We start from the raw sequence: 27,807 nt of genomic DNA, 5'->3' as shown, positions 1-27,807 counted from the left end.
TCTTTCTCCTCCTTCTTTCTCCTTCGATTCCTTCCTTCTCCTTTCTCCTTCCTTTCTTTTTATCTATTCATTCTCCTTTCTCCTCCTTTCTCCTTCTATTCTTTCCTTCTCCTTTTCTTCTCTTTTTATTCCTCCCTTCTCCTTTCTCCACTTTTCTCCTTCGATTCCTTCCTTCTCCTTTCTTTCTTCTCTTTTATTCTCCCTTCTCCTTTCTCCACCTTTCTCCTTCTATTCCTTCCTTCTTTCTCCTCCTGCTTTCTCCTTCGATTCCTTCCTTCTCCTTCCTTCTCTTTTTATCTATTCATTCTCCTTTCTCCTCCTTTCTCCTTCTATTCTTTCCTTCTTTCTTTCTCTTTTTATTCCTCCCTTCTCCTTTCTCCACCTTTCTCCTTCTATGCCTTCCTTCTTTCTCCTCCTTCTTTTCTCCTTCGATTCCTTCCTTCTCCTTTCTTTCTCTTTTTATTCCTCCCTTCTCCTTTCTCCACCTTTCTCCTTCTATTCCTTCCTTCTTTCTCCCTCCTTCTTTCTCCTTGATTCCCTTCCTTCTCCTTCCTCCTTCTCTTTTTATCTATTCATTCTCCTTTCTCTCCCTCCTTTCTCCTTCCTCTATTCCTTCCTCTCCTTTCTCCACCTTTCTCCTTCGATTCCTTCCTTCTCCTTTCTTTCTTTTATTCCTTCCTTCTCCTTTCTCCACCTTCTCCTTCTCCTCCTTCTCCTTTCTTCTCTTTTTGCCCTCCCTTCTCCTTTCTCCACCTTTCTCCTTTGATTCCTTCCTTCTCCTTTCTTCTCTCCTATTCCTTCCTTCCTTTCTCCACCTTTCTCCTTCTATGCCTTCCTTCTCCTTTCTTTCTCTTTATTCCTTCCTTCTTTCTCCACCTTTCTCTTCTATTCCTTCCTTCTCCTTTCTTCTCTTTTTGCCCTTCCTTCTCCTTTCTCTTTTTATTCCTTCCTTCTCCTTTCTCCACCTTTCTCCTCTCTATACCTTCCTTCTCCTCTTCTTTCTCTTTTCATTCCTTCCTTCTTCCTTTTTTATCTTCTCCCTTCTCCTCCACCTTTCTCCTTCTATTCCTTCCTTCCTCCTTTCTCTTTTATTCCTTCCTTCTCTTTCTCCTTCTATTCCTTCCTTCTCCTTTCTTTCTCTTTTTATTCCTTCCTTCTCCTTTCTCCACCTTTCTCCTTCTATTCCTTCCTTCTCCTTTCTTTCTCTTTTTATTCCTCCCTTCTCCTTTCTCCACCTTTCTCCCTTCTATTCCTTCCTTCTCCTTTCTTTCTCTTTTATTCCTTCCTTCTCCTTTTCTCCACCTTTCTCCTTCTATTCCCTTCCTTCTCCTTTCTTTCTCTTTTATTCCTCCCTTCTCCTTTCTCAATTTTCTCCTTCGATTCTCCTTTCTCCCTGCCTTTCTCTTTATTCCTCCCTCTCCTTTCTCCACCTTTCTCCTTCTATTCTTCCTTCTTTCTCCTCCTTCTTCTCCGATTCTTCTCCTCCTTCCTTCTCTTTTATCTATTCATTCTCCTTTCTTCTCCCGCTTTCTCATTCTGTTCTTCCTTCTTCTTCTCTTTATTCTCCCTCTCCTTTCTCCACCTTCTCCTTCTATGCCTTCCTTTTTTTTTTCCTCTCCTCCTTCTTTCTCTTTTTTATTTCTCCCTCCTCCTTCTCCTTATCTTCCTTCTGTCTCCTCCTCTCCTCTTTCCTCCCAACTCCACTCCCTTCTACCACCGATGAGGTTCCCTAGTTGGGTCAGAAAATGTCCGCAAGAAAGGAGCCCATGTCGGAGAGAACCAAGGACCCCACAGTCCTCCTCCTCCTCCTCCTCCTCCTCCTCCTCTCCCCTCTTCCACAACTCCGTTTCGGGCCCACCTGTCGGTCCTCTTCCTTGGGTTCTTCTCCTTTTTGCATCCCCGCAAGAGTCTTTCCAGAAGTCCTCTAACCGTCGGAGGGTGGGGGTGGGGGCGATGGCCTCTCCCGAACCCCCTTCCCCCAGTCCCGGCCTGGCCCTTATCCCTCTCGTGTCTGTGTGTGTGTTTCATTGATCTTTCATTCATTAAATTAATCTTTCATTAATTAGACACAGCCAAGGGCGTACGGATGAAACCGCTTTGTACCGGTTTGAGCGAACCGCTCGTTCGGCCGATCGTCCCTTTCCCGGGGGGTGTCCTTGGGAGATCCCAGGGGATTCGCGCGCTCTTTCGACTCACCTGGTATCGGAAGCCGGGGGAGAGCTGGTAGTTGACCAGCTCCTGGTGGAAGACGGGCGTCAGGCTGCCGGAGATGGGGGGCACCAGCCAGACCCAGTCCGCCGGGCAGCCGCCGCGGATCCGCTGCTCGTTCTCGAGGTGCTTCATGAAGGACTCGGCCACGGCGTGGTGGTCCACGATGGTGACTTTGGCCAGCTAGCAGAGAAAGGGCCCAAGGGCGGTGGGGAGGAGGGAGGGAGGGGGTGTCCCATCAGCCATCATCCCCCACATCCACACCCCGCCTCACACCCCACCGGAGCCTCCCTTTTTTCCCCCCCCCCCCCCTTTGCGGAGCCGATCCAAATGAGATAGGAAAGACAGGGAGGGATGCAACACCACCACCCCCGCTCCCTCGCACGGCTCACTCAAGGTACCGGGCAGTTTGACGGAGAGAGAGAGAAAGCGAGGGAGAAGAGAGAGAGAGAGAGAGAGAGAGAGAGAGAGAAGAGAAAGAAAAGAGAGAAAAGAAAGGGAGAGAGAAAAGAAGGAAGGAAGAAGGAAAGAAGAAGGAAGAAAGAAAGAAAGAAAGAAGGAAGAGAAGGAAAGAAAGAAAGAAGAAAGAAAGAGAGAAAGAAGGAAGAAAGAAGGAGAAGGAAAGAAAGAGGAAGGAAGGAAGGGAAGGAAGGAAGGAAGGAAGGAAGGGAAGGAAGGAAGAAAGAAAGGGAAGGAAGGAAGGAAGGAAGGAAGGGAGGAAGGAAGGAAGGAAGGAAGAAAGGAAGAAGAAAAAAAGGAAGGAAGGAAGAAAGGAAGCAATGGGGAGTGTTGTGACCTTGCACAGCCCACTCAAAGCCGCCGCCCGTTGTAACCGAAAGAGAGAAAGTGAGGGAATGAGAGAGAGAGAGAGAGAGAGAAGAGAAAGAAGGAAGGAAAGAGAAAGAAAGAAAGAAAGAAAGAAAGAAAGAAGGAGAGAGAGAGAGAGAGAGAGAGAAAGGAAGGAAGGAAAGGAAGGAAGGAAGGAAGGAAGGAAGGAAGAAAGAAAGAAAGAAGAAAGAAAGAAAGAAAGAAAGAAAGAGAAAGAAGAAAGAAAGAAAGAAAGAAAGAAAGAAAGAGAAAGAGAAAGAAAGGGAAGGAAGAAGGAAGGAAGGAAGGAAGGAAGGAAGGAAGGAAGGAAGAAAGAAAAGGAAGGAAGAAGAAAGAAAGAAAGAAAGGAAAGAAGAGAAAGAAAGAAAGAAGAAAAGAAGAAAGAAAGAAAGAAAAGAAAGAAAGAAGGAAGGAAGGAAGGAAGGAAGAAAGGAAGAAAGAAAAAAAGGAAGGAAGAAAGGAAGGAAAGAGAAAGAAAAGAAGAAAGAAAGAAAGAAAGAAAGAAGGAAGAAGAAAGAAAGAAAGAAAGAAAGAGGAAGGAAGGAAGGGCGGGAGTGTTGTGACCTTGCGAAGGAGACTAGATGCCGGCCTGCTGAAAGCCGGAAGAGCTAAAGCGGGGAATGAGAGAAAAGAGAGGAAAGAAGAAACAAGGAAGGAGGAAAGAGAAAGAAAGAAAGAAAGAAAGAAAGAAAGAAAGAAAGAAAGAAGAAGAAGAAAGAAAGAAAGAAAGAAGAAAGGAAGGGCGGGAGGTCTGTGACCTAGGCAGCCACTCCAAGCCAGCCCGCTGTAAACCGAAAGAGAGAAAGCGAGGGAATGAGAGAGAGAGAGAGAGCAAGAAAGGAAGCGGAAGAGACAGAGAGAAAGAAAAGAAAGAAGAAAGAGGAAGGAGGGAGGAGGGTGGGATGAAGAAAGCGAGGCCCCTTCCGAACAACGCCTCGGTGGCTCAGGCCGGAAATATCCGGCCTTCGGTGGCCCGTTGTAAAGAAGCCGAAAAGACTCTTCGTCGCGGCTGCCCCTCCCGCCTTACCTGGAAGCTATGCAGCACGCCACGTTCATCTCCACCGCCGCTTTGTCCTTCCAGAGGGAGAGGGTGGTGCCCGTGTCCAGGCCCATCTTCTCGGCCACCCCCTGCGACGAAAGAACCCCGGTTACGGCAGGCGGGCAGGCCAGAGAGAGAGAACCAGGAAGAGAGAGAGAGAGAGAGAGAGAGAGAATGGACTCTAAAGGGAGGCTCGTCCAAGATGGCCACGTCCGTTCCAGTTAGAGAGAGAGAGAGAGAGAGAGAGAGAGAATGGACTCTAAAGGGGCTCGTCCAAGATGGGCCGTCCGTTCCAGTTGAGAGAGAGAGAGAGAGAGAGAGAGAGAATGGACTCTAAAGGGGCTGGTCCAAGATGGCCGTCCGTTCTGCGTTCGGAGAGAGAGAGAGAGAGAGAGAGAGAGAGAGAGAATGGACTCTAAAGGGGGCTAGTCCAAGATGGCCAGTCCGTTCCAGTTGAGAGAGAGAGAGAGAGAGAGAGAGAATGGACTCTAAAAGGGGGCTCGTCCAAGATGGCCGTCCGTTCCAGTTGCAGAGAGAGAATGGCTCTAGGGGCTCGTCGGATGGCGTCGTTCGTGAGAGAGAGAGAGAGAGAGATGGACTCTAAAGGGGCTCGTCCAAGATGGCCGTCCGTTCCAGTTGCAAGAGAGAGAGAGAGAGAGAGAGAGAATGGACACTAAAGGGGCTGGCTCAAGATGGCATCCGTCCAGTTGTAGAGAGAGAGAGAGAGAGAGAGAGAGAGAGAGAGAATGACACTAAAGGAGGCTCGCCCAAGATGGCCGTCCGCTCCAGTTGCAGAGAGAGAGAGAGAGAGAGAGAGAGAGAGACTAGAGAGCTCGAGATGGAAATCCGTTCAGTGGAGAGAGAGAGAGAGAGAATGGACACTAAAAGGGGCTCGTCCAAGATGGCCGTCCGTTCCAGTTGCAGAGAGAGAGAGAGAGAGAGAGAGAGAGAATGGACTCTAAAAGGAGGCTCGTCCAAGATGGCCGTCCGTTCCAGTTGCAGAGAGAGAGAGAGAGAGAGAGAGAATGGACTCTAAAGGGGGCTGGCCCAAGATGGCGATCCGTTCCAGTTGCAGAGAGAGAGAGAGAAGAGAGAGAGAGAGAGAGAGAGAATGGACACTAAAGGAGGCTCGTCCAAGATGGCCGCTCCGTCCAGTTGAGAGAGAGAGAGAGAGAGAGAATGGACTCTAAAGGAGGCTGGTCCAAGATGGCCGTCCGTTCCAGTTGCGAGAGAGAGAGAGAGAGAGAGAGAGAGATGGACTCTAAAGGGGCTCGTCCAAGATGGCCGTCCGTTCAGTTGCAGGGAGAGAGAGAGAGAGAGAGAATGGACTCTAAAAGGGGCTCGTCCAAGATGGCCGTCCGTTCCAGTTGCAAGAGAGAGAGAGAGAGAGAGAGAGAGAGAGAGAGAGAGAATGGACTCTAAAAGGAGGCTCGTCCAAGATGGCTGTCCGTTCAGTTGCGGGAGAGAGAGAATGGACTCTAAAAGGGGGCTCGTCCAAGATGGCCGTCCGTTCCAGTTGCAGAGAGAGAGAGAGAGAGAGAGAGAATGGACTCTAAAGGGGGCTCGTCCAAGATGGCCGTCGTTCCAGTTGCAGAGAGAGAGAGAGAGAGAGAGAGAGAGAATGGACTCTAAAGGGGCTCGTCAAGATGGCTCCGTTCAGTTGCAGAGAGAGAGAGAGAGAGAGAGAGAGAGAGAGAGAGAGAGAGAGAGAGAGAATGGACTCTAAAAGGAGGCTCGTCCAAGATGGCCGTCTGCGTTCCAGTTGCAGAGAGAGAGAGGAAAGAGAGAGCAGTGAGAGGGAGAGTGAGAGAGAGAGAGAGAGAATGGACTCTAAAGGGGGCTCGCCCAAGATGGCCACGTCGCTCCAGTTGCAGAGGAGAGAGAGAGAGAGAGAGAGAGAGAGAGAGAGAGAGAGAGAGAGAATGGACTCTAAAGGGGGTCTTGTTCCAAGTGGCCGTCCGTTGTTGCGGGAACACCCACAGACGGGGGGTCATCTGGACGAAAACTGAACTCCCAGTCTCCCGGTGATTGGCCCAAGTCAAATGTCTCCTTGCGGGCAGAGAGATTGGGCTCCATTGGGGGTCCGGGAAGCCCACCTCACCTCGACGGGGTGGAGAGTTATCTTTCATGGCCCCGGTCGGGGTGGGGGTTGGGGAAACTCGGGACAGAGCCCCCCTTACCTGCAAGAGGTTGTAGCGCTGGGCGCCAAAGTCCCCATGCCGATCTGCGGAGCCCACGACCGCTGAACGGGCGGCGGAACTCCAGACCGCCAATCTCCAGCACCATGTTGGCCACGGCCGGCAGGGCGTACCAGCGGAGGCCGAGCTCTTCAAACCACAGCAGCCTTGGAGAAGATCGGGGAGGGGAGGGTGGACAACGGGTGAGGAAGACTGAGGCAGAAAGGAGGGGTGGTGGTGGTGGTGGTGGACATTGCTTCTAGGGCGCAGCACTGCTATACTTCGCGCTTCACGAGCGGGCTCAAAGATGGGCTTCTCGCGGGTGGCACTTCCCAGCAGCACTCGAACGCCGCCGCAAGAGCAGCCAAGGTCGATGCGCTCTGCAGCGACCTCTGCAGCATCGCTTCGCCCTCGCCGCACTCCAACATCGCCGCTTGACGACCTCAACACCCACGCCTTCTCACGCCGCACTCCAACATTGCTTCGCCGCCTACACGCCCGCCAAAACATCGTCACGCTGCGGCACTCCAACATTGCTTCGCGTGGCACCAACATTGCGCGCCTTCTCTAACATCCGCCGCACTCAAACACGCGCCGCTGCACTCCAACATCGCTTCTCGCGCACGGCACTCTAACATCGCTTCGCGCGGCACCGACATCGCTTCTGCAGGCGGACCTCTAACATCGCCTCACGTGCACTCCAACATTGCTCTTCGCGCACGGCACCAACATTCGCTTCTCCCGCCGGCACTCCAACATCGCTTCTCGCGCGCGGCACTCTAACATCGCTTCTCACGCGCGGACCTCAAACATCGCTTCTCACGCGGCACTCCAACATTGCTTCTCGCGCGCGGCACTCCGACATCGCTTCTCGCCGCGGCACTCCAACATTGCTTCTCACGCGCTGACCAAACATCCTTCACGCCGCTGCACTCCAACATTACTTCTGCGCGGCACTCGACATCGCTTCGGCAGCACTCTGACACGCTTCACCTCAAACATCGCTTCTCACACGGACCTCAAACATCGCGCGGCACTTATCACGCCGCGGCGGCACTCTAACATCGCTTCTCACGCGCGGCACTCTAACATCGCTTCTCACGCTGACCTCAAACACTCTCGCCGCGCACTCCAACATGCTTCGCAGCGCGGCACCGACACGCTCCAGCGACACTCCTGACATCGCGCTGCACGCCGACCTCAAAATCGCTGCACTGACATCGCGGCAGCACTCTAACATCGCTCTCGCGCCGGCACTCAACATTGCTTCACTCAAACACTCTTCACGCGGCACTCTAACATCGCTTCGCGCAACCGCATCTCAACATTGCTTCTCATCGCTGCGCGGACTCAAACATTGCTTCTCACGCTGCGGCACTCTAACATGCTTCTCGCGTGCGGCACTCTAACATCGCCTCGGACGCGCACCTCAAACATCGCTTCACGCTGGACCTCCAACGCTCGCCCCAATGCTCCAACATTGCTTCGCGCACGGCACTCAACATCGCTTCGCTACGGGCACTCTAACATCGCTTCACGCATGGCACTCTGACACGTCGCTTCTCGCGCGGACCTCAAACATCGCCCGCAGCGGCACCCGAATCGCCGCCGCACGGCACTCCAACACGCCTCCCCGCACGGCACCGACACGCTCGCCGGCAGCACTCTAACATCGCTTCGCCGCACCTCCAACATCGCTTCTCACGGTGGCACTCAAACATCTCTTCTCACGCCGCACTCACACGCCCGCACGGCACTCCAACATTGCTGTCGCCGCACTCTAACATCGCTTCTGCCGCGACCTCAAACATCACGCTGCACACATGGCCGTGCGCAGCACCGACATCGCTTCGCTGCGGCACTCCAAACATTGCTTCTCCACGCGCGCACCCAACACTGCTCCCGACATCGCTTCTCGCGCGCGGCACTCCAACATCGCTTCGCCCGGGCCTCAAGCTCGGGCGTGGAAAGCAGCGTCCGCGCCAAACCGGAAGTGGAACCAGTGGGATCTGGTGGGATCCACTTCCCCCCGCCACCCTCCCATTTGGGGGTCCCCGTCGGCGCAACTGGACTCACGTGGGGTGGGTGATGGGCACTTCCAAGACCAGCTCAGGGGGCAGGACGAAGAGTTCGGGGTCCTCGTCGGGAGCCTGGAGCAGGAGCGGGAGGACGTCGAAACGGCCGTAGGGGGGACGCCAGCCATACTGGATGCAGAGCTGGGGGGGGGGGAGAGAAGGGAGCAAAGAGAAGAGCCGTGGGGAAGTGGACGTCCAAGAATCGTCTCAGCTCAACCGTCCGCTCAACGTCTTTGCCACCCGTCGTAATGGGGAGACCCTCCGGGCCAAGATGGCCGTCTTGCAACGGGTTCTATGGAAAGGGGTCTCCGAGGATGGTCCCCGTCTAGATGGATGGAGCCCCCCCGCTCCGTCAGGACCAAGGCAGGAGGAGGACAGGATTTGGGGGCGCGAGGTCGAGGTGGGATTCAGCCGGTACAGCGCGATGTTCCCCAAACCGGTTGCCAGACCCCACCAGCGGGGGTGCAGGGTTGGAGCCTTGCCTTGCCGAATGATTTTCAACACAAATCGCCACGGGAGTCGCTAAATGAGACCATTCGGCCAGTGAATGGTCCCCGCTAACTCTGCCGACTTTGCTTTCGTCGGAGTGTGTTCAGTGACCGTCAAGCTATGAAAACAGTCCCATGTCGCGTCTGCTTCGGGTAGAAGCGCTCCTAACGTTGGTCATTAAGCGTCGTGGTCGGGCAGGGGATCGCTGTGACTTTCCGAGCTGAACGTTTCGCCCCACTTAAGGACCGTATTGAAGTATATCTACAGGGTCAGGGGATGGAAAATTCTGATTGACTCGCCTCTTTAGGAGGGTTGGCAGTGTTTCGGGGGTCCTGCTTTGGGATCATTCTAAGAAGTCAAATCAGCGCGGGGATGTCTGATTGACTTCAAAAAGGTGCGATTCACTTAACGCACGTGCGATTCGCTTAATGAAAGTTATCACTCAATCTAATGTGCGATTCGCTGAACGAACGCGCTATTCGCTTTAACGAACATGCCATTCGCTTAAAGAATGTGTCATTCGCTAACTAATGTGTCATTCGCTTAACAAGTGTGTCATTCCTTAACGTAACTTCAGATTCACTTAACAAATGTGCGGTTCACTTAACGAATGTGCCATTCGCTTAACGAACATGTGCCATTTGCTTAATGAACGTGAACTTCAGCCATTCACTACCTCTGGATTCGCTTAATGTGCAGATTCACTTAACTTAATGTGCCATTCGCTAACAAACGTGCAATGTGCCATTTGCTTTAACGAACGTGCCATTCCTTAACAAATGTGAGCATTCACTTAACAACGTAGTATCATTCGCTTAACGAACGCATTCACCCAACCAATGCAATTTGCTTAACGAACGCTCGATCATAACGTAATGTGCTCATTCGCTTAACAAACGCCATTCACTTAACGAACGCATTAACGCTTTAACAAACGTGCCATTCGGCTTAATAAACGCTTCCATTCCCTTAATTAATGCGCGATTTATCTAACGCATACCCGCGCTACTTAACGTGCTAACGCTAACTAATGCCATTTGTTAATTAACGCAGTTGTTACCCGCTAACTAATATCTGTTCGCCAACGTAACGTGCCATTCAGCTCAACGAATGTGTCATTCACTTAACAAACGTGCTATCCGCTAACGAATCTTGCCATTCCCAACAAATGTGAGATCTACTTAACGAACGCACTATCTGCCTTAACGAACGTGCCATTCACTTCTAACCAATGTGCAACGTGCTTAACGAACGCTCGAGCCCGCTAACAAACGTGTCATTCGCTAAACGAACGTGCCATTCGCTTTAACGAACGTGCTTCACTTCAATCGAACTTACACCGCTAACAAACGTGCTATTCGCTAACAAACGTACCTATTCGGGCTAATCTAATGTGCGATTCCCTTAACGAACGTGACACCCGCTTAACGAACGTGCCATTCGCTTAACCAATGTGCAATTTGCTTAACGAATGTGCGATTCACTCAACGAACGTCATTCACTTAACAAACGTGTCATTCCTTAACGAACTTGAGATTCGTTTAACGAACGTGCCATTCGCTTAACCAATGTGCAAATTGCTTAATGAATGTTCGATTCCCTTAACGAACGTGCGATTCGCTCAACTAATGTGCCATTCACGGAACAAACGTGTCATTCCTTAACGAACTTGAGATTCGCTTAACGAACGTGCGATTCGCTTAACAAACGTGCCATTCGCTTAACGAAGGTGTCATTCGCTTAAACAACGTGCCATTCGCTTTACGAACGTGCCATTCGCTTAACGAACGTGCGATTTGCTTAACGAACAGTGCCATTCGCTTCACAAACGTGTCATTCCCTTAACAAACGGCCGCGATTCACTGAAGAACCATGGGGAGAAAAGTCACAAAACAGGACAAAGCTCTCGCTTTTGCTTGGCCAACCGGGGCGGGGGAGGAGGGAACGGGATTCCCTTTTCGGTCGCCCATCACGGACCGCCTGCCCTAGCTCACCTCAGTGATCTCCACATTGGCCGGATCGCCCAGGACGGCCCCGTCCGGCTGCTTGTACCGGCGAGCGGATGAGCTGCGGGGTTCCAGATCCGGAAGTCCTCGCCCAGCGCCTCGCGGGGGAAGATGGTGATGAGGCCGACCTGGCAGGAAGGAAGCGAATGGTGGGGCGGGGGCGGGGGGGGAAGAGCCTCAGGGTTTTGACTCTCCGCCAAGACCGACCGACCGACCGCCGGCTCTCGCCGCCGGCTCACCGGAGGTTCCCGCGGTTGGTGGCGAGTTGATGTGGGTACAGAGGAGGTGAACATTTCCTGGGTGCTGGTGATGTCTCGGCATCAAGACCTGGTGGGAATGAGCGTCAAAAGCAGGGGGTGGGGAGTAGGGGATGCCCGACTTTGGCCCGCTTTCTGTGACGGGCATCCCCGAGTTGCCCGTCAGAGGGAGGGGGGCATGGATCCGGGCGGGGAAAGGGAAGGGAATCGACTCAAAGAGGACAAGAGGACCAAAGCCAGCTGGAATCGGGCGGGGAGGGAGGGGGAGTTTATCCCGGATATCGATAATCCCGAACGATTTCTGCACCACCAACCCGGATGCACCTGCAGCTTGTTCCACTGGATGCGACCCAGGCAACGGGCGGCGTTGCGCCAGGCGTGCTTGGCCCCGAAGACCAGCTCGGCCTCCAGAAGGCGGTACGTGCCGGTGTCGAGGATCTGGTTGTTCACCTCCTGGAGCCGCTGGTGGTGAGCCTGGGACTCGGCCCTGGGGAGGAAAGAGAGAGGAGGCTCTCTCGACTCTTACAGCCACCTCCAAAATCGAGGTCACTAAGTGAGACTATCCCTAGGGTTAGGGTTAGAGATTCCCCCCTTTCTTCACCCCCCACCCCTCTAGGGTGGTTCTGGTCTCGCTTTGGGGAGTCTCCGGCAAGTTAGCTCCGAGCCAAAGCGCGGACGATCGCGGATTTGCTCCAACGACGAGCCATCTCGTCGTTAAGCAAGTCTGGATGATTCTCCCCCTCCCCCCCAAAAAGGGAGGGAATCCGGGAAATGCTTTGGCCGTCCAAAACCGGAAGCTATTGATCCTGGAAACGCCGAGCGGCGTTAAGTGCGGCACACGATCGGCGGAACGCACGCCGAGGATGGCTCTCCCACGTCAAGATTTTGGGTCCGATCGTGACGGAGGGGGTGGGGGAAAGGCAAGGTGGAAGGTACGTTCCCCTGTGTTTCCCACTCTTCCCCGAAAAATAGGGGCGAGGCCTGTCCTGGAGGGACGGGCTTATCGCCGGAAACCGCCAATCGGCCCGTGGGTCGTAAGTTCGCCCCCTCAGAAGCGCCCAGGAGCTTCGCCGCTGGAGAGTTTCCAAGATTGGGCGGTCGCTTGGTCAGCAATGGCGTGGGGGGAGGTTCTCCCGCTTGGGGTTGGACTAGATGACCTCCCGGGTCCCTTCCTGCTCTTGAGGTGATCGGTTATCGGTTTCAAAGCCCTGCTCCATCTTTGGGGCGGAGTCCGAAAGGGAGATTTGGCCCGAGAGTTTTGGACTCCCCTGCCCCTCCCTCCGCCCTGGCTGGGGGACGATGGGCCTCCTCGGGGTCCGTTCCTTCAGCCCGATTTTCCTGTAGGCGGCAGCCTTGGACAAGAGGGAGGGAAGGCAAGGGTGCCAGGCTGTTGGGAGAGAAGATGGGGTGCCCCCTGGGAAAGTGGGGTGCCAGGATGAGGGATGCCAGCCTGTATGGAAAGAGGATGGGCGCCCATTTCCAAGGGGGGTGTGTGTGTGTGTGTGTGTTTGTGTGTGTGTGTTACCGCTTCATGGAGCTGTAGTAGAGGGTAATGAAGTCCCGTGCCAGGCTGAGCAGCTGATCCTCAGAGCGATCGCCCTCCGGGCCGCAGAGCATCTGTTTCGGAACCATGGCGGAGCCCAGGCAGCGCCGGGCACTGCATGGCACCTCCTGGCAAAAGAGGCCAAAGGTGGCAGGCCCATTTGCCCTCCCCCCCACACACACACTCCCTGCTGCCAAGGGGGCCAGCCCTTCCCTCACCCGCCCCCGACACACACACACACCCCGTCACGGGCGCCCTCACCTGCCTGGCCTGGGCACTGAGCGTGTCGTAGAGAATGGCGCCCGTCTGCCAGTTCTTGAGGCGGGAGTAGCGGGGCAGCTCGGCCGGGCGCCGGCTGGCAAGCTGTGGGGAGGGAGGGAGGAAGAGAGAGAGAGAGAGAGAGAGAGACAGAGGGGGGAGGGTTGGGCTGGATGACCTCTGAGGTCCCTTCCAACGCCGTCCCTAGAGGAAAAGCAGGGGGTTGGGCTGGATGACCTCTGAGGTCCCTTCTGACTACGCGGTCCTTAGAGGGGAAGCAGGGGGTTGGGCTGGATGACCTCTGAGGTCCCTTCCATCACTCTATGAGGATATCTCTTGCCTAGGCAGAGGGTGCAGCTGGATGACCTCTGAGATCCCTTCCAACTCCGTCCCTAGAGGAAAAGCAGGGGGTTGGGCTGGGGGACTTCTGAGGTCCCTTCCGTCATTATAGGAGGATATCTCCTGCCTGATCAGGGGGTTGGGCTGGATGACCTCAAAAGGACCCTTCTGTCATTCTATGGGGATGTCTCCAGCAGGGGGTTGGGCTGGATGATCTCTGAAGTCCCTTCCGTCATTCTATGATGATTTCTAGCCCCATCTTTTCCCTCTCCATGGATTCAAATCCCCCCTTTTTTCCTCCCCATGGATTAAAATCCCCCTCTTTTCCTCCTCACGGATTCAAATCCCCCTTTTTCCTCCTCATGGATTAAAATCCCCTTTTTTCCTCCTCATGGATTCAAATCCTGCCTTTTTCCTCCTCATGGATTAAACTCCCCTTTTTCCTCCCCATGGATTAAAATCCCCCTCTTTTCCTCCCTCATGGATTACAATCTCTTTTTCTCCTCCTCATGGATTAAAATCTCTCTCTTTCCTCCTCATGGGATTAAAATAGCCCCTCATGGATTAAAATCCTCCCTTTTTCCTCCTCATGGATTAAAATCCCCCTTTTTTTCCTCCTCATGGATTAAAATCCCCCTTTTTTCCTCCTCATGGATTAAAATCCCCCCCCTTTTTTCCTCCTCATGGATTAAAATCCCCCTCGTTTCCTCCTCATGGATTAAAATCGCCCCTCATGGATTAAAATCCCCCTTTTTTCCTCCTCATGGATTAAAATCCCTCTTTCCTCCTCCTTTTCCCCTCATGGATTAAAATCCCCTCTTTTCCTCCCTCATGGATTAAAACCTTGCCCCCTCATGGATTAAAACCCTTTTTCTTCCTCATGGATTACACCCCCTTTTTTCCTCCTCATGGATTAAAATCCCCTTTTTCCCTCCCCCCATGGATTCAAATCCCCTTTTCCTTTTTCCTCCTCCTCATGGATTAAATTTCCTCCTTTTTCCCCCCTCCTCCCCATGGATTCAAACTTCCTTTTTCCTCCTCATGGATTCAAATCCTGCCTTTTTTCCTCCCTCATGGATTAAAATCCCCCTTTTTCCTCCCCATGGATTAAAATCCTCCTCCTCATGGATTAAAATCCTGCCTTTTTCCTCTATGGATTAAAATCCCTCATAAATCCCCCTTTTTTCCTCCTCATGGATTAAAATCCTCTTTTCCTCCCCATGGATTAAAATCCTGCCTTTTTTCCTCCCCATGGATTAAAATCCCCCTTTTTCCTCCTCATGGATTAAAATCTCTTTCCTCCCCATGGATCCCCCTTTTTTCCTCCTCATGGATTAAAATCCCCTTTTTTCCTCCCCATGGATTAAAATCCCCTCTTTTTCCTCCTCATGGATTAAAATCCCCTTTTTCCTCCTCATGGATTAAAATCCCCCTTTTTTTCCTCCTCATGGATTAAAATCCCCCTCTTTCCTCCTCCTCATGGATTAAAATCCCCTTTTCCTCCCCATGGATTAAAATCCCCCTTTTTTCCTCCTCGTGGATTAAAATCCCCCTTTTTCCTCCCCATGGATTAAAATCCCCCTTTTCCTCCTCATGGATTAAAATCGCCCGTCATGGATTAAAATCCCCTCTTTTCCTCCTCATGATTAAAATGGATTAAAATCTTCTCTTTTTCTCCCCATGGATTAAAATCCCCTTTTTTCCTCCTCATGGATTAAAATCCCCTTTTTTCCTCCCCATGCCCCCTTTTTCCTCCTCATGGATTAAATCGCCCGCTGCAAATCTCTTTCCTCCATGCCTTAAAATCGCCCCTTTTTTTCCTCCTCATGGATTAAAACCCTTTTTTCGCTCCTCATGGATTAAAATCCCCCTTTTTTCCCCGTGGATTAAAATCCTTTTTTTCCTCCCCATGGATTCAAATCGCCCTCATGGATTCAAATCCCGCCTTTTTTTTTTTTGTCCTCCCCATGGATTCCACCGGCGCCCCCCCACTTCCATTTTGCCCCCCGCCCCCCCCAACCTGTTCTTGGCGATGGAGTCGCTCTCGTCCGAGGTGGAGGGCCGGTGGCGGGAGCAGAGGGTGCGCCCGCGGGCGCCGTCCGGCGTGGGACCCCCGGCCCAATTGTTCCCCATGGCTCTCCCGTGTCAGGTCTTGGGCGACTTTTTCCTCCTGGCCCCAAGGCAGGAAATCCTGCTTTTTTTTTTTTCCAAGACGAGGCGGGGTGGGGAAGAGAGAGTTGGAATGGGAAGGGAGGCGGTTCGGATCCTTTCCCTGGCGGACCACCCCGAGGGGGAACCCCCGTGGCGTCTAGACGGGCCTCGGCCTCTTCTCTCTCAGCCCCCCTCCCCGCCTCTCCCTTGTTGGTGCCGAGCGGTGCCAGGAGGGTTGGACTGGATGCCTCCGAGGTCCCTTCCGACCCTGTCACTCTATGATTCTGTAAGGAAGTCCTTCTTGAGCAGGGGGTGGACTGGATGCCCTCTCCCTTGTCCCTTCCAATCCTGTCACTCTATGATTCTGTCAGGAAGTCCTTCTTGAGCAGGGGGTGGACTGATGCCCTCTCAGGTCCCTTCCAATCCTGTCACTCTATGATTCTGTAAGGAAGTCCTTCTTGAGCAGGGGGTGGACTGGATGCCCTCTCAGGTCCCTTCCAACCTTGTCACTCTATGATTCTGTAAGGAAGTCTTTCCTGAGCAGGGGTTGGACTGGATGCCCTCCTGAGGTCCCTTCCGACCCTGTCACTCTATGATTCTGTAAGGAAGTCCTTCTTGAGCAGGGGGGTGGACTGGATGCCCTCCGAGGTCCCTTCCAACCTTGTCACTCTATGATTCTGTAAGGAAGTCCTTCTTGAGGAGGGGGTTGGACTGGATGCCCTCTCAGGTCCCTTCCAACCCTGTCACTCTATGATTCTGTAAGGAAGTCCTTCTTGAGGAGGGGGTGGACTGGATGCCCTCCCAGGTCCCTTCCAACCCTGTCACTCTATGATTCTGTCAGGAAGTCCTTCTTGAGCAGGGGGGGTTGGACTGGATGCCCTCCGAGGTCCCTTCCAACCCTGTCACTCTATGATTCTGTAAGGAAGTCCTTCTTGAGCAGGGGTGTGACTGATGCCCTCCGAGGTCCCTTCCAACCCTGTCACTCTATGATTCTGTAAGGAAGTCTTTCTTGAGCAGGGGGTTGGACTGGATGCCCTCCGAGGTCCCTTCCAACCTTGTCACTCTATGATTCTGTAAGGAAGTCTTTCTTGAGCAGGGGGTTGGACTGGATGCCCTCCGAGGTCCCTTCCAACCTTGTCACTCTATGATTCTGTAAGGAAGTCTTTCTGGAGCAGGGGGTTGGACTGATGCCCTCCGAGGTCCCTTCCAACCTTGTCACTTCTATGATTCTGTAAGGAAGTCCTTCTTGAGCAGGGGGTTGGACTGGATGCCCTCCGAGGTCCCTTCCAACCTTGTCACTCTATGATTCTGTAAGGAAGTCTTTCTTGAGCAGGGGGTTGGACTGGATGCCCTCCAGGTCCCTTCCAACCCTGTCACTCTATGATTCTGTCAGGAAGTCCTTCTTGAGCAGGGGGTGGACTGGATGCCCTCTCAGGTCCCTTCCAACCCTGTCACTCTATGATTCTGTAAGGAAGTCCTTCTTGAGCAGGGGTTGGACTGGATGCCCTCCGAGGTCCCTTCCAACCTTGTCACTCTATGATTCTGTAAGGAAGTCTTTCTTGAGCAGGGGGTTGGACTGGATGCCCTCTCAGGTCCCTTCCAACCCTGTCACTCTATGATTCTGTCAGGAAGTCCTTGGGTGGGGGAGTGAGTGATGAGGGTCCGAGGGTGTCCGCGGCCGGAGTGACACTCCCCCGTGGGGCATGCTAAGGGGCATCTAGACCCAGATGGGCCCTTCTTGCCTCTTCTCCCTCTCCTTCGCCGGGTGGAGCGTCCCCAGAATGAGGTGGAGGGGGTGAAGTGAGGAGGAGGAGGAAGGTCTGGTCTTGCCGGGGGATGAATGAGACCCCACCGGGCATCTAGACGGGCCCTCTGTCTCTTCCCGCACCCCCCAAACCTCCTCGCTGGGGCCGAAAGAAGTGGGGTGCGGAGAGGGAGAGAAGGAGGAGGGGGTAGTAGATGGCATCTAAAGTGCCTTCCATTTTGTCTCTTCTTCTGCCAGGGGCGCCCGCTCAAGCCAGGGGGTTGGACTAGACGACCTCGCAGGTCCCCTTCCGACTCTGTGATTCTGCAACTGTCTCTTATTTGAGCAGGGGGCTGGGCTGGATGACCTCCGAGGGGCCCTTCCTCCATTCTGTAAAGGTCCGCTGCCTGAGCGGGGAGTTGGGGCGGAGGGAGCGGGGCGGGGGGGGGGTTGGACTGGATGACCTCTGAGGGCCCCTTCCTCTAACCCTGTTGTTTTCTTTACTCTGAAAGGGTCCCAGATGTCCTCCTCCGAGGTCCCCTTCCACCTGGGGGGGGGCCCCCTGCTCAAAAAATGGGGTAAAAAACCCCCCGCCCGTGCCAGATTCTGAAGGATCTCCTGCTCAAACAGGGTTGGGCTAGATGACCTCCGAGGTCCCCTTCCCTCATGCCATGATTCCGGAAGGGTCTCCTGCTGGAGCAGGGGGTTGGGCCAGATGACCTCTGAGGTCCCTTCCAACACTGTCCTTCCGGGATTCCATAAGGGTCTCTAGCTTGAGGCGAGGGGTTGGGCTAGATGACCTCCGAGGTCCCTTCCCTCATTCCATGATTCTGAGAAGGGTCTCCTGCTGGAGCAGGGGGGTTGGACTAGATGACCTCTGAGGTCCCCTTCCCTCATGCCAGGATTCCGGAAGGGGCTCCTGCTGGAGCAGGGGGTTGGCCTAGATGACCTCAAGGGTCCCTTCCCACCCTGTGATTCTGACATTCTGTCACGGTGTCTCAATCGAACAAGGGGGGGTTGGCCTGGATGACCTCCAAGGTCCCTTTCTCAGCCCGCGATCCCTTCTCCTGTAGGGCGGGGGGGCTGGGCTAGATGACCTCTGAGGTCCCCGCTGCAGCTCCCTCGTTCCAAGAAGGGTCGCTGGCTTCCCAAACCAACACATAAACACACAAATACACACACACAAACACACACACACACACACACAAACACACACACACACAAAGACACACACACAAATACACACACACAAACACACACACACACCCACACACACACACACAGAAACACACACACAGAAACACATACACACACACAAACGCACACACATACAAAAACACACCCACACACACAGAAACACACACACACACAGAAACACACACACACACAAAGACACACACACACAAAGACACACACACACACACAAACACACACACACACACAAAGACACACACAAGCATACACACAAGCACACACACACACAAACACCCACCCACTCACCCACCCACAGAAACACACACACAGAAACACACACAAACACACACACACAAAACACACACACACACACAAAGACACCCCCACACCCCCAAAAACACACACACAAGCAGCACACACAAGCACACACAAGTACACCACACTACCCACCCCCACAGAAACACACACACAGAAACACACACAACACACACACACACAAAAACACACACACAAAGACACCCCCACACCCCCACAAACACACACACAAGCACACACACAAGCACACACACAAGCACACACACACACACAAACACCCACCCGCACACACACACACAGAAACACACACACAGAAACACACAGAAAAACACACACACACACACACACACACAAAGACACACACACACAAATACAAACACACACACACAAACACACACACAACCCCACAAACACACACACAAGCACAAACACACACAAACACCCACCTACCCACACACACACACACACAGAAACACACACACACACACACACAGAAACACACAGAAACACACACACAGACAAACACACACACACAAAGACACACACACACAAATACACAAATACACCCCCACAAACACCCTACAAACACACACACAAGCACACACACACACAAACACCCACCCACCCACACACACACACACACAGAAACACACACACACACACACACACAGAAACACACACACAGACAAACACACACACACACAAAGACACACACACAAAGACACACACACAAACAGACACACACACACACACAAACACACACACACACAAACACACACCTCACCACCCCACACACACAGAAACACACACACACAGACAAACACACACAAATACACCCCCACAAACACCCCCCACAAACACATGGCCAAAGGAAGGGGGCAAAGAAGCCGGGGGGGAGGAGGTTTTTTTGGGGGGGGGGATCACCCCGTGGTGAGGGGACCCTCGAACCCGGACCACCGCCCCCCTCCACCCCCAAGACAACCAGGCCTAGGCCTGGGCTTCCGCCCAGCCCAGCCGGCAGGGCGCCAAGTTGTGGCCAAGGGTGTCGCAGACGGAAAGCCGCACCTCGCTAAGTTTCCTTCCTCCGTCGTGGCGGCGGCGTCCTGGCCTGGGGAAACAACACGTGTGTTGGTGTGTGTGTGTGTGTGTGTGTGTGTGTGTGTGTGACACACAGGGCGTCGACACACAAAGCCCAACGCAACTTACGAGTTTTTCCGCCCCCCCTGTTTTAAACCTGGTCTCCAGCACGAGAAAGGGGGTTGGGCTAGATGACCTCCGAGGTCCCCTTCCCCTCGTTCCATGAGTCTGGAAGGGTCTCCTGCTGGGGAGGGGTTGGGCTAGATGACCTCCGAGGTCCCTTCCCTCTTTCCATGAGTCTGGAAGGGTCTCCTGCTGGGGACGGGGTTGGGCTAGATGACCTCCGAGGTCCCTTCCCTTATTCCATGAGTTTGGAAGGGTCTCCTGCTGGGGCAGGGTTGGGCTGGATGACCTCCGAGGTCCCCTTCCCTCGTTCCATGAGTTTGGAAGGGTCTCCTGCTGGGGGAGGGGTTGGGCTAGATGACCTCCGAGGTCCCTTCCCTCGTTCCATGAGTCTAGAAGGGTCTCCTGCTGGGGAAGGGGGTTGGGCTGGATGACCTCCGAGGTCCCTTCCCTCGTTCCCATGAGTTTGGAAGGGTCTCCTGCTGGGGGAGGGGGTTGGGCTGGATGACCTCCGAGGTCCCCTTCCCTGTTCCATGAGTCTGGAAGGGTCTCCTGCTGGGGCAGGGGGTTGGGCTGGATGACCTCCGAGGTCCCTTCCCTCGTTCCATGAGTTTGGAAGGGTCTCCTGCTGGGGAAGGGGTTGGGCTGGATGACCTCCGAGGTCCCCTTCCCTCGTTCCATGAGTCTGGAAGGGTCTCCTGCTGGGGGAGGGGGTTGGGCTGGATGACCTCCGAGGTCCCCTTCCTCGTTCCATGAGTCTGGAAGGGTCTCCTGCTAGGGAGGGGTTGGGCTAGATGACCTCCGAGGTCCCTTCCGGCATATGGTTCCATCAGGGTCTCTCCAGCACGAGAAGGGGGTCGGGCTGGATGACCTCCCAGTGTCCCTTCCAGCTCTGTGATTCTATGATTCTCTAAGGGTCTCCTGTTTGACCCGGGGTTGGACTAGAGGACCTCCCAGTGTCCCTTCCAGCTCTGTGATTCTATGATTCTCTAAGGGTCTCCTGTTTGACCCGGGGTTGGACCAGAGGACCTCCCAGTGTCCCTTCCAGCTCTGTGATTCTATGATTCTCTAAGGGTCTCCGGTTTGACCCGGGGGTTGGACTAGAGGACCTCCCAGTGTCCCTTCCAGCTCTGTGATTCTATGATTCTCTAAGGGTCTCCTGTTTGACCCGGGGTTGGACTAGAGGACCTCCGAGTGTCCCTTCCAGCTCTGTGATTCTATGATTCTCTAAGGGTCTCCTGTTTGACCCGGGGTTGGACTAGAGGACCTCCCAGTGTCCCTTCCAGCTCTGTGATTCTATGATTCTCTAAGGGTCTCCTGTTTGACCCGGGGTTGGACTAGAGGACCTCCCAGTGTCCCTTCCAGCTCTGTGATTCTATGATTCTCTAAGGGTCTCCTGTTTGACCCGGGGTTGGACTAGAGGACCTCCCAGTGTCCCTTCCAGCTCTGAGATTCTATGATTCTCTAAGGGTCTCCTGTTTGACCCGGGGTTGGACTAGAGGACCTCCCAGTGTCCCTTCCAGCTCTGTGATTCTATGATTCTCTAAGGGTCTCGGGTTTGACCCGGGGGTTGGACTAGAGGACCTCCCAGTGTCCCTTCCAGCTCTGTGATTCTATGATTCTCTAAGGGTCTCCTGTTTGACCCGGGGTTGGACTAGAGGACCTCCCAGTGTCCCTTCCAGCTCTGTGATTCTATGATTCTCTAAGGGTCTCCTGTTTGACCCGGGGTTGGACTACAGGACCTCCCAGTGTCCCTTCCAGCTCTGTGACTCTATGATTCTCTAAGGGTCTCCTGTTTGACCCGGGGTTGGACTAGAGGACCTCCCAGGTCCCTTCCAGCTCTGTGATTCTATGATTCTCTAAGGGTCTCCTGTTTGACCCGGGTTGGACTAGAGGACCTCCCAGGTCCCTTCCAGCTCTGTGATTCTATGATTCTCTAAGGGTTTCCTGCTCAAGCAGTGGGTTGGACTAGAGGACCTCCCAGTGTCCCTTCCAGCTCTGTGATTCTATGATTCTCTAAGGGTCTCCTGTTTGACCCGGGGGTTGGACTAGAGGACCTCCCAGTGTCCCTTCCAGCTCTGTGACTCTATGATTCTCTAAGGGTCTCCTGCTCAAGCAGTGGGTTGGACTAGAGGACCTCCCAGGTCCCTTCCAGCTCTGTGATTCTATGATTCTCTAAGGGTCTCCTGTTTGACCCGGGTTGGACTAGAGGACCTCCCAGTGTCCCTTCCAGCTCTGTGATTCTATGATTCTCTAAGGGTCTCCTGTTTGACCCGGGGGTTGGACTAGAGGACCTCCCAGTGTCCCTTCCAGCTCTGTGATTCTATGATTCTCTAAGGGTCTCCTGTTTGACCCGGGGGTTGGACTACAGGACCTCCCAGGTCCCTTCCAGCTCTATGATTCTCTAAGGGTCTCCCTGTTTGACCCGGGGTTGGACTAGAGGACCTCCCAGGTCCCTTCCAGCTCTATGATTCTCTAAGGGTCTCCTGCTCAAGCAGTGGGTTGGACTACAGGACCTCCCAGTGTCCCTTCCAGCTCTGTGATTCTATGATTCTCTAAGGGTCTCGGGTTTGACCCGGGGTTGGACTAGAGGACCTCCCAGTGTCCCTTCCAGCTCTGTGATTCGATGATTCTCTAAGGGTCTCCTGTTTGACCCAGGGGTTGGACTAGAGGACCTCCCAGTGTCCCTTCCAGCTCTGTGATTCTATGATTCTCTAAGGGTCTCCTGTTTGACCCGGGGGTTGGACTAGAGGACCTCCCAGTGTCCCTTCCAGCTCTGTGATTCTATGATTCTCTAAGGGTCTCCTGTTTGACCCGGGGTTGGACTAGAGGACCTCCCAGTGTCCCTTCCAGCTCTGTTATTCTATGATTCTCTAAGGGTTTCCTGCTCAAGCAGTGGGTTGGACTACAGGACCTCCCAGGTCCCTTCCAGCTCTGTTATTCTATGATTCTCTAAGGGTCTCCTGCTCAAGCAGTGGGTTGGACTAGAGGACCTCCCAGGTCCCTTCCAGCTCTGTGATTCTATGATTCTCTAAGGGTCTCCTGTTTGACCCGGGGTTGGACTAGAGGACCTCCCAGTGTCCCTTCCAGCTCTGTGATTCTATGATTCTCTAAGGGTCTCCTGTTTGACCCGGGGTTGGACTAGAGGACCTCCCAGTGTCCCTTCCAGCTCTGTTATTCTATGATTCTCTAAGGGTTTCCTGCTCAAGCAGTGGGTTGGACTACAGGACCTCCCAGGTCCCTTCCAGCTCTGTTATTCTATGATTCTCTAAGGGTCTCCTGCTCAAGCAGTGGGTTGGACTAGAGGACCTCCCAGGTCCCTTCCAGCTCTGTGATTCTATGATTCTCTAAGGGTCTCCTGTTTGACCCCGGGGTTGGACTAGAGGACCTCCCAGTGTCCCTTCCAGCTCTGTGATTCTATGATTCTCTAAGGGTCTCCTGTGCTTCCGGGAGGGCTGGAAATCCATGGGAAGCAGGCCGTCCCGCTCTACGTCCGTGTGGCGGCTCCGCCGTGCGCGACAACGGGAAGCCAGGCAGCTCCTTCCTCACTTGGTGGTAGGGGGGCTCGAGGGGGAGGGCTGCCCCCCGCCCCCTTCCCCCAGGAACTGACGGGCAGGAAGGGCGTCTCTCGCACTCGCCACTCCAACACAAACACCACTCGGGAGGGAGAATCGTGGAGGGGGTGGGGTGGGGGCCTCAGGACTAAGAAAGAAGGGAGGGGCATTTGGGCATCAGGGCGGGGTGGGGGGGTGCGTTCTTCGCCTGGTTCTGAGGATGGCCGGGGGTGGGGTGGGCTAGATGACCTCCTCCCAAGGCTCCTTCCAGCTTTGTCATGCTGTCATTCTTCAAGGGACTCCTGCGTTGAGCGGGGGGTTGGACTGGATAACCTCCCGAGGTCCCTTTCCCCACTCTCTTGATTCTGTCTGGGGTCTCCTGCTTGAGCAAGCGGGGGGTTGGACTAGATGACCTCCCAGGTACCTTCCGACTGTCTCCTCTTGAAATTCTGTACGGGTCTCCTGCCTGAGGAGGTGGGGGGTTGGACTAGATGCCCTCCGAGGTGCCTTCCCTTCTTCTATGATTGAGGTTGGACTAGATGACCTCAAGGCACCTTCCCTTCTTCTACGATTGGGGTTGGACTAGATGCCCTCCGCAGGCCCCTTCCTTTCTTCTACGATTGGGGTTGGACTAGATGACCTCAAAGGCACCTTCCCTTCTTCCTACGATTGGGGTTGGACTAGATGCCCTCCTTCGAGGCGCCTTCCCTTCTTCTACGATTGGGGTTGGACTAGATGACCTCCGAGGTGCCTTCCCTTCTTCTTACGATTGGGGTTGGACTAGATGACCTCAACGGCCCCTTTCCTTATTCTATGATTGGGGTTGGACTAGATGACCTCAAAGGCCCCTTCCCTTCTTCTACCATTGGGGTTGGACTAGATGACCTCCAAGGTGGCTTCCCTTTTTTCTATGATTGAGGTTGGACTAGATGCCCACCGAGGTCCCTGACAGAAGGAGGTCCTGACAGAACTATGGAAGCAGGGAAATGACCTTAGAGGTCATCTAGTCCAACCCCCCTTCCTCTGGCAGGAGACCCTTTGCCAGAACCATAGAAGAAGGGAAGGGACCTTGAAGGTCATCTAGTCCAACCCCAATCGTAGGAGAAGGGAAGGGACCTCGGAGGTCATCTAGTCCAACCCCAATCGTAGGAGAAGGAAAGGCATCTCGGAGGTCATCTAGCCCAACCCCAATCCTAGAAGAAGGGAAGGGGACCTCGGAGGGCATCTAGTCCAACCCCAATCCTAGAAGAAGGGGAGGGACCTCGGAGGTCATCTAGTCCAACCCCAATCATAGAAGAAGGAAAGGGACCTTTGAAGTCATCTAGTCCAACCCCAATCCTAGAAGAAGGGAAGGGGACCTCAGAGGGCATCTAGTCCAACCCCGATCATAGAAGAAGGGAAGGGACCTTGGAGGTCATCTAGCCCAACCCCAATCGTAGGAGAAGGGAAGGGACCTCAGAGGGCATCTAGTCCAACCCCGATCCTAGAAGAAGGGAAGGGGACCTGGGAGGGCATCTAGTCCAACCCCGATCCTAGAAGAAGGGAAGGGGACCTCGGAGGGCATCTAGTCCAACCCCGATCATAGAAAGATGGGGGGGCCTGGGAGATCATCTAGTCCAACCCCAATCATAGAAGAAGGGGAGGGACCTTGGGAGGTCATCTAGTCCAACCCCAATCCTAGAAGAAGGGAAGGGGACCTCGGAGGTCATCTAGTCCAAGCCCAATCCTAGAAGAAGGGAAGGGGACCTCGGAGGTCATCTAGTCCAACCCCAATCCTAGAAGAAGGGAAGGGGACCTGGGAGGTCATTTAGTCCAACCCCAATCATAGAAGAAGGGAAGGGACCTTGGAGGTCATCTAGTCCAACCCCGATCATAGAAGAAGGGAAGGGGACCTCGGAGGTCATCTAGTCCAAGCCCAATCCTAGAAGAAGGGAAGGGGACCTCGGAGGTCATCTAGTCCAACCCAATCCTAGGAAAGGGAAGGGACCTTGGAGGTCATCTAGTCCAAGCCCAATCCTAGAAGAAGGGAAGGGGACCTCGGAGGTCATCTAGTCCAACCCCTGCTGGGAGGGGTTCCCTCCTTTTGGGGTGGGAGCTCAGGGCCTGGGTAGGCGTAAGGGGAAGGGCAGCCTCCCAATCCCAGCCTCGCTCCCCGTTGCCCGGCTTGGCCTACCTCGCAGGGCTGTCCGAAGTCCGGCGCGCCGCAGGAACGCACTCTCGTCCGGGTTCCAGGATTATTTGGGGGCTGCCCCTAAACAAGAGGGGGTCGCCTTGTTTTCAACCTCTCCCCGAAGGCAGGAGGAGAAGCTGAGGGAGGAAAACTCCCCCAGGAGAGATGTGGTGGAACTGCTTGCCGCTGGAAGGTGGGAAGTGGGGGGTGGGGGGGGTCCATCAATGGGGAAAGGGGTGTTGAAGAAGAAGCTGGGCAGCCGGGGGTTGGACTAGATGACCTCCCAGGTCCCTTCCAGCTCTGTTATTCTATGATTCTCTTAAGGGTCCCCTGCTCCAGCAGGGGTTGGACTAGATGACTTCCCAGGTCCCTTCCTGCTCTATGATTCTCTCTAAGGGTCACCTGCTCAAGCAGCGGGTTGGACTAGATGACCTCCCAGGTCCCTTCCAGCTCTGTTACTCTATGATTCTCTAAGGGTCGCCGGTTTGAGCCGGGGGGTTGGACTAGATGACCTCCCAGGTCCCTCTCAAACCTGTGATTCTTGTAAGGGTCTCTGGCTTGAGTCGGGGTTGACTCTAGATGATCTCCCAGGTACCCTCAGCCCTGTGATTCTGTAAGGGTCTCCGGCTCTAGTCGGGGTTGGACTAGATGACCTCCCAGGTCCCTTCCAGCTCTGTTACTCTATGATTCTTTAAAGGTCTCCCTGCTCAAGCAGGCGGTTGGACTAGATGACCTCCCAGGTCCCTTCCAGCTCTGTTACTCTATGATTCTTTAAAGGTCTCCTGCTCAAGCAGGGGTTGGACTAGATGATCTCCCAGGTGCCCCTCAGCCCTGTGATTCTGTAAGGGTCTCCGGCTCTAGTCGGGGGGTTGGACTAGATGACCTCCCCAGGTCCCTTCCATCTCTGTTATTCCATGATTCTCTAAGGGTCACCTGCTCAAGCAGCGGGTTGGACTAGATGACCTCCCAGGTCCCTTCCAGACTCTGTTACTCTATGATTCTCTAAGAGGTCTCCTGTTTGAGCCGGGGGTTGGACTAGATGACTTCCCAGGTCCCTCTCAACCCTGTGATTCTGTAAGGGTCTCCGGCTCGCAGTCGGTGGGGGTTGGACTAGATGACCTCCCAGGTCCCTTCCAGCTCTGTTACTCTATGATTCTCTAAGGGTCACCTGCTCAAGCAGCGGGTTGGACTAGATGACCTCCCAGGTCCCTTCCAGCTCTGTTACTCTATGATTCTTTAAAGGTCTCCTGCTCAAGCAGGGGGTTGGACTAGATGACCTCCCAGGTCCCTCTCAACCCTGTGATTCTGTAAGGGTCTCCGACTCAAGCAGGGGTTGGACTAGATGACCTCCCAGGTCCCTTCCAGCTCTGTTACTCTATGATTCTCTAAGGGTCTCCTGGTTTGACCCGGGGGTTGGACTAGATGACCTCCCAGTGTCCTTCCCGATCTTCTCCTTCCGTCAGGGTTCTTTTCCTCCAGCAGGGGGTCCGACTAGATGACCCCTCCCCCCGCCTTGCGAGGTCCCTTCCCTGCCAGTGGTTCTGTCATTTCAGTCCAGGGGGGCGGGAGGAGGTTTCCTCCTGCTTGGGGCAGGGTCAGCCTAAGATGACCTCCGAGGGATCCCTTCCTCATCCCCATTTGCCTGGCCTGGCCTGCGTGCTTTGCTGGCTTGCTTGCCCTCTCTTCTTCTATCCATCCATCCCTCCATTTCTTCATCCATCCCCTCTCTTCTTCTATCCATCCTTCATCATGCCTTCTTCCCATCCATCCCTCCATTTCTTCATCCATCCCACTCTTCTTCTATCCATCCATCCCTCCATTTCTTCATCCATCCCCTCTCTTCTTCTATCCATCCATCCCTCCATTTCTTCATCCATCCCTCTCTTCTTCTATCCATCCATCCTCATTTCTTCATCCATCCCTCTCTTCTTCTATCTCCATCCCTCCATTTCTTCATCCATCCCTCATTCTTCTATCCATCCATCCCTCCATTTCTTCATCCATCCCACTCTTCTTCTATCCATCCATCCCTCCATTTCTTCATCCATCCCTCTCTTCTTCTATCCATCCATCCCTCCATTTCTTCATCCTTCCAGTCTCTTCTTCCTATTCATCATCCCTCCATTTCTTCATCCATCCCTCTCTTCTTCTATCCATCCATCCCTCCATTTCTTCATCCATCCCTCTCTTCTATCCATCATCCATCGTACTTCTTCATCCATCCCTCTCTTCTTCTATCCCTCCATCCATCCATTTCTTC

The 27,807-nt window shown here is 53.9% G+C and overlaps 1 protein-coding gene across 1 annotated transcript in view; it reads right to left on the bottom strand.

Moving 5' to 3' along the window:
- Positions 1–15,381, bottom strand: part of NOS3 (nitric oxide synthase 3) — a 40,570-nt gene extending 25,189 nt beyond the window's left edge. Inside the window, 15 exon segments of the mRNA XM_087948834.1 lie at positions 2,197–2,391; positions 4,064–4,083; positions 4,086–4,164; positions 6,256–6,313; positions 6,315–6,419; positions 8,329–8,468; positions 10,811–10,869; positions 10,872–10,950; positions 11,058–11,086; positions 11,089–11,109; positions 11,112–11,149; positions 11,402–11,566; positions 12,605–12,750; positions 12,884–12,977; positions 15,240–15,381. Coding sequence (XP_087804960.1) covers positions 2,197–2,391; positions 4,064–4,083; positions 4,086–4,164; positions 6,256–6,313; positions 6,315–6,419; positions 8,329–8,468; positions 10,811–10,869; positions 10,872–10,950; positions 11,058–11,086; positions 11,089–11,109; positions 11,112–11,149; positions 11,402–11,566; positions 12,605–12,750; positions 12,884–12,977; positions 15,240–15,352 — 1,341 coding nt within the window. The 5' untranslated portion in view covers positions 15,353–15,381.
- Between the last annotated feature and the right edge of the window lie 12,426 nt (positions 15,382–27,807).

Source organism: Notechis scutatus, unplaced genomic scaffold (assembly GCF_049901735.1).
Source record: "Notechis scutatus isolate UNSWTSFEM ecotype Mainland unplaced genomic scaffold, rNotScu1.2 NSCUSCF24, whole genome shotgun sequence".
NCBI lineage: Eukaryota > Metazoa > Chordata > Lepidosauria > Squamata > Elapidae > Notechis > Notechis scutatus.
The sequence above is the reverse complement of the archived record's forward strand: the minus strand, read 5'-3'. Positions and strand labels throughout refer to the sequence as shown.